This window comes from Gekko japonicus, unplaced genomic scaffold (genome assembly GCF_001447785.1).
Source record: "Gekko japonicus isolate JY-2015 unplaced genomic scaffold, Gekko_japonicus_V1.1 scaffold370, whole genome shotgun sequence".
NCBI classification, from domain to species: domain Eukaryota; kingdom Metazoa; phylum Chordata; class Lepidosauria; order Squamata; family Gekkonidae; genus Gekko; species Gekko japonicus.
In genome coordinates, this window is record NW_015174285.1 from 1,175,573 (window position 1) to 1,186,880 (window position 11,308).

Below are 11,308 nucleotides of genomic sequence, written 5' to 3' on the forward strand. Positions count from 1 at the left end.
ATCACTCAGAATTACAACTGCTCTCCAGATGGCAGAGATCCGTGGAGAAAATGGTAGACTCTGTGGCAGTCAGGGCTTCAGAGCATGGAAGAGGCTGCAGGTGTGTGTGTGTGTGTGTGTGGAAATGGAAAGCTGAAGAGTGAGGGGGAAGTAAAGGTAAGTTGATGATTGGCTGGGAAGGAGATAGGGTTGCCAACTCCAGGTGGGAAATTCCTGGAGATTTGAGGGATGGAACCTGGAGAGGGTAAGGTTTGAGTAGAGGTGGGATCTCCGACAGGTACAGTGCCATAGGCTCCACTCTCCCAGTCAGCCATTCCCTTCTGGGGAACCACTGTTGCCAATCTCAGGAGAGGGGTGGAAATAACTCAGAATTATAACTGATCTCCAGGAGGGAGGGGCGAGGAGATGGAAAGCTGACATCAAAGGGGCAGATAATGGCAGATTGATGCTTGGCTGGGAAGGAGATAGGGTTGCCAACTCCAAGTTGGGAAATTCATGGAGATTTGAGGGGTGGAGCCTGGATAGGATGAGGTTTGCGGAGGGGTGGGACGTCAGACAGGTACAATGCCATAGACTCCACCCTCCAAACCAGCCATTTCCTCCTGGGTAACAATTGTTGCCAATCTCCAGGTGAGGGGTGGAGATCACTGAAAATTACAACTGCTCTTCAGGTAGCAGAGATCAGTTCCTCTGGGGAAAATGGTGGAAAATGTGTCATTATACCCTGCTGAGGTCACCACAACACATTGACACTGAGTGCCCAAGGCCTTTCTAGAGCTCATTGTCTTTATTTCCACAACTGGCCTTATTCCTAGTATATAATATTGCTCGGAGAGTACAGTGCACCTCTTAAGTCCTGTTCTGTAGAAACTTTAAAGGTACATGGTTCTCTTAGTAATGTACCTCAGCAAGTTTAAATTAAAAAAAGAACACCTTATTGGGCTACCACCACTGAAGATATGAGATCTGAGACAGTGAAGAAGTGGGAGAGTTTGGGTGTTAACATCTTCTCCCCTCTCCACTGGAGTCCAAAATGGAGCTGCCTCATTCTGTTCATCTGAGTTTTGGCTTCATCTTCATTTCTTCTAGGTTCATGAGCGAGTTCATACAGGTATTCGGCCATACAGATGTGACTTCTTAAGTTGTGGGAAAGCCTTTGCTACAGATAATTTTTACAGGTTGTTTGCTGTGACACATTAAGAAAGAGAGAAGGGTTGCCCTGACCTGGATAACCCAGGCAAGTCCAATCTCGTCAGATCTTGGAAGCTAATCAGGGTCGACAGGCAAGTGCTTGGATGAGAGACCTCCTTGAAATATCAGAGGTGGGGGCAGGCTTTATTTAGCCACCTCTCTGAATAACCTTCAGGCCCCCAGTAGGGGTCAGTCACCAGAGATCGCCCGGACTTCCAGGTGCACATACACTCACATGCTCATGTGTGCATATGGGCGCACACACACACACAATGCACATATTAAAAACCACAACACTCCCCCCCCAAGGATAGGTCTAACTTACATTGCAATGGTGGGGGGGGGGGAGGAAAGAAAGAGAAAAGAGTTGAATCCAAAGGTGGCTTTCTGCCAGAAGGAGGAAAGAAGATTTATGCCAATTTTCTCCCTCTGACTACAGACCCACACTGTTCACAAGGGTCCCATTCCCTAAGCAGGTTACTTAGTGGGCCACTGCAGAAGGGTCGAAGTACATATGCCCTTTCCATTGGCAGAAATGAGTGACACCTTAGAGTTATGAAGGCTTAGGGTGGTGGGAAGGAAAGGTGTGTGTGTGGGGAACATGTTTTTCCCTTTTTATCCAAATACTGTTTTTCAATTTTTCCCATAGAAAATCTGGGGGAACACTGAAAAGAAACTCTTATGAAATATTTTCTCATTTAGAAGGAGTAAGGCCTTGTCTGACAAAGCATTTACAACATGAGAAGAGTCTCAGATCTTCCTTAGTTTTCCCAGTGGAAAAGTTGGAAAGTTTCTGCGATTGCAGAAAAAAAGACTCTTATACTGTAGATATTTTCAAGAAGCTTTTTGTTTAAATGTAAATAATTTTAGCAACAATTTATGTGGTATAATATGCTTAATGGTAATATATTATTAAAGAGTTCAGTATTTTCAGTGTTATACAGTTTAGATTAATATCCAGATATGTTGGCAGTCCTACCTACGGTGACTCCTTGAGACAGTTTCTATCCAAACAATACACTTTTCCTTACTATAGAATTTGTTTTCTGCCTTCAACTTTTATTTTTTTCTACCTCTCAGATGGCTAATATTAATGATACATGTGCTATGATAGCAAAGGGTGCAGCAGTCTGCAACTCCTCTGATATGGGGTATATTAGGAAGTTTTCACATAGAAAATGAAGATGTTTATACTTTTAAATTCCATAAACATGACAGATAGTACATTTAAGTTATAAATGATCAATTTTATTTTGCTAAATCAGTAAAAGAAGTTCAGTTTAGCTAGGAAATAAGCATTGCATATATTTAATTTCCCCCAAAATATCTGTTTTTCCCTCCCTTTCAATATTTTTATTACATACAAGTTCTTTTACATTTAATTTACAGGTCTCAATGAGTTAAACAAAGTTACATATTCTGTAATATAGTAAGTTAGACAAATGGACTATAAGTTAATGAGTATATTATCAAAAATCAATGAGATCAGCAAACTATAAAAATACATGGACATAATTACTAAACAATTGCTTTTATCTCTCAGTCATTAATTCTTTGAGCCAAATTAGTGGATACAGTTTTGACTGGAAATACCAGAATCACTACTCCCTGCTTACCCAGCAACTCTAAAATATTTTACATGTGGCATTCCATTAAAAACTTCAGGCCTTGTAAGAAGCTTGCACAATTAATTATATCAGCATCAAAATATTGTTTCTTATTCCCCAAATAAAAAAGGTTTTCCAGCTCTTGGAAAACGTAAGCAATTTGGTTATTTTAGATAACCTGGTGATTTCTCAAATTTATCCAAGATTTAATATTAAAAATCCCCAATTGGGGGGGGGGGGGGGTTTTTTTTCTTGGGGTGTGGCTTTAAAATTTCTGGAAATTTTACATCTCTAGCTGTGCCTACAGAAAATTACCTTTGGATTCAACTCCTTTGATGGAATTATACACACCTGAAGTATTTTTAACTTGGAAATAATAGAGCTAAAGTTATTTGACTTGGAAAGATGAAAAAAAGCAGTCTTAAAGATGAGGCTTCAGGTGACCTAAGCATTCCAAGCTTTCTGGTATGCAGGAAATCCTATAATAATCAGTGTGCCTCATTCTGTCACTATACAACTGTAAAATGGTTAGGTTCTGAGTTCACACACCCTTTTCTCTTGCAGGATATAGCCTGAAAAATCATGTGAGAATCCATACAGGTGAGAAGCCATACAAATGCCCAGAGGATGTATGCAACAAAGCCTTCAAGACTTCTGGGGACCTGCAAAAACATATCCGGATACACACAGGTGTGTCCCTCGGGGCTGATTGCTCTAATTCAGGGCTAAGCTAGAAACTGCAATGGTAAAAGAAAAACAACATAGTCAAATACTACACGAAAGGCAAAAAAGTATACAATTTTCCAGCTTCTATATCCTATAAACTCATTCATTTAGAATAAATTGTGCAAAATGCATATAAAAGTAATTGTGACAGAAACACATTTGCTTCAGATCAAAGAAGGAGGGGGAGGTCGGGGAACAGGCACTTAGGAGTAACATGGATGGACTTCTGCTGGCACAGAAATCTTTGCTCAGCTCTGCCCAAAGCCAGAAGTTACTGAGCAACACTCACTTAAAAAACAAACAAAAAACTTCCTCTGTAACCAAGAGGGTTAGAGAGTTGGCTTTGTTTTTTCAAAGAAAATATGTGGCACAGTTGCATGTAGTTGAGTATGTGTGATGTCCGGAGGGACACATGCAATCATAATATAGTTTTTCCCTTCTACACAGGTATAATAGGTAATTTCAGTCATGTGGTCAATGAAAGTTAATAAGCAGGGCTTTTTTTGTAGAAAAAGCCCAGCAGGAACTCATTAGCATATTAGGCCACACCCCTGACAGCACAGCTCATTAGCATATTAGGCCGCACCCCCATGTTACCAGAAGTGTGGTCATCCAGCCACACCCACCTTTTGCTGCTTATTCTGTTTACCTTGTTTGTTGTCAAAACCCTGGGCTTTTTTGTAGCAGGAACTCCTTTGCAGGTGAGTTAGGCCGCACACCCCTAAAGTAGCCAATCCTAATGAGTTTCTGCTGTTGGGTGTGGCCTATTATGCTAATGAGTTCCTGCTGGGCGTGGCCAACTCGGGAGCCAGCCGAAACTCCGTTCCTGTGCATTCCTGCCCAAAAATAGCCCTGGGGCTTTCAAATATTGTTATTCTGTTTATCAGTAATTACATCCCACATTTCTGACATAATGAGAAAATTACTGTTGCCCGTCTCTGACATCAGTCAGAATGGAGACTTTCAGCTTCATGAGCCAGATATCTATATATCTAATAGCCAAGTTGCCCCCTCTGTGCGAATATCTAAATCCACACATCAGGGGCACATAGGGGGCAGAGAGATTTTCTTTCACACTTGGGGCAGTCCCCAGGTGTGCAGAAAAATATGAAAAGTTTAAAAAACTATAGGGGGGATACTTAAATCCCTCCAAAAGTAAAAAAGCATTCTCCCTCTGAGAGGAGGACATCTTGATGGGTGTTTCCCACCCTATCCTTAGGGAGGCAGGAACCAAATTTCACTTCCTGTCCTCTCGGTGGGACATGCCCCTCAATTCAGTTTGGGAACTCCCAGCAGCAGTAATGCATTGAACAACATCTTAATAACTGAGCCAACTTTGGCTGTACTGCAAAAAACTGAAACTATTAATAGACGAGGAGCGAGAGAGGGACAGGAAGGACCAAACGGATAAAGAAAGAAGATATAGAACTGGCAGAAAAGATGATGATGACATGGGAGGGCCAAGATGTCCTCATTATCTCAGAGGGGAAGGACCCTTCATGGTAAGTACCAATGGCCCTTTCTCCCTCTGAGAGGAGGACATCTTGATGGGACCTCCCATAGCAGTGTCCTCAGTATTTGGGTGGGTCATCGTCTGCATTTGTCAGAACATGTCAAAGGACTCTTCGCCCAAAGGCCGTATCAGCAGAGTCGAAGAGATGGATCTTATAGTGTCTTATGAGCGTGGATACAGATGATATCCCTAAGGATAGGGTGGGAAATACACATCAAGTGGCAGGGAGAAGCCTTGGCGGCCTGGGAGCCGTGGGGAATACACCCCCCCACGAGTATCGCGGGTCCTGCTTCGTGTATACATCTATGTATCAGGAAAAATAACAAGAACTACAGTGTAACCAAAACAAAGAATGTCAAAGCACACTCGCGGGTCCTGCTTCGTGTATGCGTCTATGTATCAGGAAAAATAACAAGAACTACAGTGTAACCAAAACAAAGAATGTCAAAGCACACTCTGAAAGCTACTCCACACAGGTGCAAACTGAGATTGTATTGATGGAAGAGGAGTCTACCAATCCCTGTGTAGGAAAGTATAAATTGGTTTTTGGATGAGGTCTGATAATTTTTTTAAAATATGACCCTGGTGGATGAATATTTTCTGACCCTTTCTTTAAAATATTCAAGCTGAGGATCTTGTAAATCCTGTTAGAATTGAAAATGGGGTACTGTTCAGGTTGCAGCAACCTGATGAAAATATGTTAGTCTTCTTAACCATCAGGCTAATTCTAGGTTCATTTATATAGTTCTGTTTTTCATCTTCATTGGCCTTGTGAAATTATGTAGTGGCTGTAATGGAGATGGAAAGCAGTGACTTGTGTCAGTGCCAACATGGCATTCATACACCTAGTGTCACTCAGGTTAGTGAAAACTGTCCTGAACTTTCAGTACTCTTTAGGTACTTTTTCGGCTTTGGGTAGATCACACCCAGAAAATATAGGTAAATGCTGAACTTCCCCAGTCCAGTACCTGTAAAGTATTCAGATTGGGGAAATATTCAATATTGCCGAATATATTCAGGTTTGATATAAACCACCAGAGGGAAAGGAGGCATGTTAAAATGCCTTCTTTCTCTCTGGTAGCCCCTACAGATTTTCTTGTCAATTTCACTCCCCACCAGTCAACTGTGAGTGAAATTGACAAGGGAAAGCCTGGGCTCTCTGCCTCCCTTTCTCTAGCTGGCATGGGATAGCTGGAGAAGGGCAGGCAGGGAGCCCAGGCATGTTTAAAATGCCTTTCTTTCCCTCCCCAATCTTGGGGAGGGAAAGACATTTAAACATGCCCCCCCCAAATTTCTCCACAAAAGCGGAGAGGCTCAGGGAAGCAAAGGGTGGGCATGCAAACATGCCTGGGTTCCCTACCTGATCTTCTCCAAATGCTGCACGGCTGCGGAGCACCTGGAGAAGATCAGGCAGGGAGCCCAGGCATGTTTAAAATGCCTTTCTCTCCCTCCCCATTCTCTGGGAGGGAAAGAAAGGCATTTAAACCCAACAGCTGACTGGCGGCTCAGCCTGTTAGGTTTAAATGAGACCTTGTTTTCGGTATAGCAAAATGAATCTGAAGAAAAGCCAGATAATATTGGCATTTTCAGGTTCAGCTATATGTGATACCCAAAAAATACTGACAAGGTATTTTTTCAGTTTGGATATTGCCGAATGCACACCCCTAGTACTCTTATTAGCTATTTTAGGGTGAAGTCTATCTGTTCCTTCTTTTAAAGGTGAGCGTCCCTTCAGCTGCCCTTTTGAAGGCTGTGGCCGCTCTTTCACCACCTCCAATATACGCAAGGTCCACATCAGGACACACACTGGTGAGCGGCCATATGTGTGTCCAGAGCCCAAATGTGGGAGAGGGTTCACTAGTGCCACCAACTACAAGAACCACATGAGGATCCATACAGGTAAATATGGGCAAACAGATACCTACTCTTCTTGAACAGTAGCTTCTGGTTGTGTCATATACTTTGTTGATTGCACTTGACTGGTCAGCTTTGTAGACAGCTTTTAGCCAGGACTGCTGAATCAGTTGGGAAGCAAAGCCTGCTGGGCTTGCTCAACTGAAGCGGCCTTGGGAAGAGCAAAGATGGGTGGATGAATTTGCAGCATAAATCTGCTGAAAGAGAACTAGAAATTTCTGTCCCTGACTTCTTAGGGCACACTTAGTTTATGCCACGAAGTAAGTCTCCGGTTCTGCATGCATCTTGTTCTATCCCAGGAGAGAAGCCGTATGCATGCATGGTACTGTGCTGTGGAAAACGCTTCACGGAATATTCTAGCCTCTACAAACATCATGTGGTTCACACACATTGCAAGCCATACACTTGCAGTACTTGTGGCAAAACCTACCGGCAGACCTCTACATTGGCCATGCACAAGCGCACTGCACATGGGGAACTGGAAGCTACAGAGGAGAGTGTTACAGGCCCTCTTTGAGCAACAGATGAAAGGTGAGCTGACAGTAAACTCCAGCATGATGAGAAGCCTCACAGTCAGGGGTCTGCAGCTTCCCAATTCTTTACTACGCAGCCTAATCCTTCTGTTCTCCATTTTGCATGTGTGGCTTACCTTCAGAGATTTAGACAAAAGTAAGGCCATTTGATGTACACTCCCTTCTCTACTGAATCTCCTTTTCTTGTTTGCCCAGATACTGCTGTTAAGAATCCATTGACATTTCAACATGTGACGCTTGTGAAGCTGAAAACTGAAGAGGATGAAGATCGCAAGCCTGTAGCACTGGAGGTTGTGTCTCAAGATGGAACAGAGCAGGTATAAAGAGCTATGGGGTCTTCAGAGCTTGGGAAACAATCCAGAGAGGTGGCAATCTTGGGGGGGGGGGCTTGGTGTTACTCAGGGCAGTTCTGATAAAATTATTTTAATTGTAACATTTACTTTGAAAGCATCCTAGTCCTTAAACTGCACCAGTATATCTGCCTCCACTCATCATTTTGTGACGATATGCTGGCATAGCAACTTCTAGGCCTTACTCCTAAATACTTGGGTGCTGGCACAGGTCATAGTATCAGCATATGTGGCCTTTGGCGCTTGAATGTGCAGGCTTTTGCACCACTTCTCTATTAACAAGATGATCACCGAAAGGTCCAGACATTTCATAATCCCAGTCTACCTTCTGATCATGACTGTTTGGTTATGTGAGTGAGCTTTGCCTCTGCTCTAGTTGTGCAGCATCAAAAGCTGTTACTGGTACCAGAACCTGGGACTATGCTCTCCCTTTCCCCCGCTCTGAAGCTGGTCCACGCATGCATGTATACCACAGAATGCATTATGATATACCTATTTGTGAATGTGTGGACTGACTCCTTTGGAAAAGCATCAGATTTACATTGGTATGAGGAGGCATGAAAGGTCTTTGTATATGCATGTACATTCGAGTGAAGAACATACCTGTGTGAACCAGCATGTCACATGACTATATTCCTCATGTTCAAAACTGAAACATGCCTTTAGCACATGACCTGGCATTAATCTTACTTTTAATTGTAGCCCATTAATGATGGGCTTGCATTTAATAAGGGAGTAAGGAATGACTTGTCTTGTTTGTCTGTTGCCTGCTCTTCTCAGGTCACCCCGTCCTACAAAGACCCACAGGCATTTGGCAGTGGTATCACCATGGTAACAGAAGCTGGCACCATGCCCCAGGAAGAGATTTCAGGAGTGGGCGCAAACTCTGTGAGTATGATCAGTGCCATTGGGGCTGCGATACATCCAGTATAGGTTGCTTCAAAATATCTCTGTGGGGTGTATTCTGGGGTGGCACCCTTTTCAGTAGAGCTAGTTACAGGGCTGTGATACTTTCAGATGTCCTTCAGTTCTCCCCTTGACCACACCATGGCTTTAAATACCTGCAGCAGGAGAGAGAGAAATGCTCAGAGTTCAGTTCTAGTTGTCAGAGGAAAAAAAATATGGCAATATCCTAGAGCTCACCAGTGTTATACTTAAATGTTTTAATGGTTTTTTTAAATCTTTGCTGCCTTGTAGACCCTGATTGGGTGGAAAGGCGGCATAAAAACGTTTTAAATAAATACTTGCCTCCATCTCCACCTAGGTGGTTAGTCTTTCCCAAAACTGCCAAGTTCTAGCTACTCTGTAAGTGTGGGGAGAGTGATGTCCCGTTTCTCTCCTTTCAGCTGGAAGATAATGGCAATATCCTAGAGCTCACCAGCATTATACTTAAATGTTTTAATGGTTTTTTAAAATCTTTGCTGCCTTGTAGACTCTGATTGGGTGGAAAGGCGGCATAAAAACGTTTTAAATAAATACTTGCCTCCATCTCCACCTAGGTGATTAGTCTGCCAAGTTCTAGCTACTCTGTAAGTGTGGGGAGAGTGATGTCCCGTTTCTCTCCTTTCAGCTGGAAGAACAGCAAAGTCTGGGAGATGCTGTCAGCATGGCAGCTACTGCAACTCAACAGGAGTCCATCACACTTATGACAGCCACATCAAACAGTGGATGCTGAGACCTCATTTGAAGCCTGAGGGAATAGCTCTCTGCAGGGATGGCGGCAGCAGCAGCAGCACAGACATTTGGAGGCTTCCACGCTTCTGATTTGGAATCCAAATGATGGGTTACTCTATCAGCTCTTGGACAGGGCCCTTGATCATTGCTGAAGTCTCTATATCCAGTGTGTGAGGTAAACACCAAGAGCCAGGTGACGAAACAGCACGGACTGTTGAAGAGACCCTTGTTTTTCAGTTGGCCTCCTCTCACTGCAATAACATGCAATAAAACACGCTGTCACAGGGCTGGCTTTTCCTCCCATCAAGTTGCGTGTGGCAATTCCAAGATGCTGAGGAGGGCTGAATCTTAGTATGATGGCTGCATTTTACTCATCTCAACACTATTATAGACAGAATCATCCCTTATGGATGGCTTTTATTCCTCCAGTCTCTGACACAGATGGTAGAATGCTCCAAGGTGTATTTAATAAAAGTTTGAACTTGTGATATGTTTTCTGTTTATGGCACCTTGGGTTGCAAACCATTGGGGCCTGTGTCGACTTCCATTGTAATGCTTCTCAGCAAGAAGTTGTGCAGCTGTGTACAGTCAGACATAATCTAGCATCTAACACGGTGCAGGAATGATACTGCTGTGCAGGAGTTTGTGATTCTGTTGGGACCCTACTGGAACTGAAGGGGCAGGTAGTAGCTGTGGGTAGGAGTGCCTTTTGCTAGCCTAGGTTGGTTTGCCACCTGTCCTCCTCCTTTGAGGAACCACAACTTGGCCACGATAATTATGCTTTAGTGACATCCCAGTTAGACTGCTGTAACATGCTGTATCTGGGGCTGCTTTTGAAGATTATCCAGAGACTACCGTTTGTTCAGAATGCAGCTATCCAAAGGCATGCTGTTTTGCTCATACAAAACCAGTATTACAAGATCTGTGGGCTCTTAATACCTCAAATTCTGCCTGCTCCTATGTCAGCCTACGTAGATATTAGGATCTTCCACAAAGCCTCTGCTCTTTGTTGCCCTACCATTTAGAAATAAAGTGGCTGTTCAGAACGGAACCTTGTCTGCAGTAACACCAAAATAGCACAACTCCCTTGTAAGAGAGGTTTACTTTGCGCCTTCTCTGTTATAGCATTTAGGTGTGAGTCCCAGGCAGCTCATTTTCAAATATCTTTTGGAATGTTTTGAGTGCCTTAATTTGAATTGTTGCTGCAAATTGTCTCTTCTGTGTTCTGCTTTGCTTTGTTTTATTTTCATTTACTTTAGTTTGTGTAGTTTCAGCAGGTAGCCAAGGTGGGCTGTAGTAGAGCAGCTAGAGTGGAGTCTGTTAGCATCTTGGAGACCAACAAGATCTTTGGGATATAAGCTTTTGAGGGTCAAAGACCCTTTCATCAGATCCAGTCAATGGAGCTTTGACTCTCGAAAGCTTATACCCCCAAAACCTTGTTGGTCTCCAAGGGGCTACTTGATTCCAGTCTAGTTGTTTAGTTCGTATACGGGTTCTTGATTTTTTTTGTTAGCCACTTTGAAGATTTAAAATGAAAGGTGGTTTATAAATTTTCTAATAAAATAATAATGAGAAAACCACAAGAGGTGAGAAGTGAGCTATCAGTTCATTCTGTAATATTAATAAGGTCAGAACTGCATGTGCTTCATAAAAGGGATACCATTTTGTTTAACTATCCAAATGCCTATTTATTTACCATACTTATAATCTGCCTTTCTCACTGAGAAAGCAGATTACTCCGTGTAAATCAATACACTCTCTATGATTGATACACTCGATAGGATAGTAAGCAATATACTA

At 42.9% G+C, this 11,308-nt stretch overlaps 1 protein-coding gene across 1 annotated transcript in view; it reads left to right on the forward strand.

The window, feature by feature from the left end:
- Window positions 1–9,509, forward strand: part of ZNF76 (zinc finger protein 76) — a 22,523-nt gene extending 13,014 nt beyond the window's left edge. The window contains 7 exon segments of the mRNA XM_015423956.1: window positions 1,090–1,178; window positions 3,370–3,488; window positions 6,757–6,936; window positions 7,251–7,457; window positions 7,680–7,801; window positions 8,615–8,722; window positions 9,405–9,509. Of these exon segments, the coding sequence (XP_015279442.1) occupies window positions 1,090–1,178; window positions 3,370–3,488; window positions 6,757–6,936; window positions 7,251–7,457; window positions 7,680–7,801; window positions 8,615–8,722; window positions 9,405–9,509 (930 nt within the window).
- The last annotated feature ends 1,799 nt before the right edge of the window (window positions 9,510–11,308 follow it).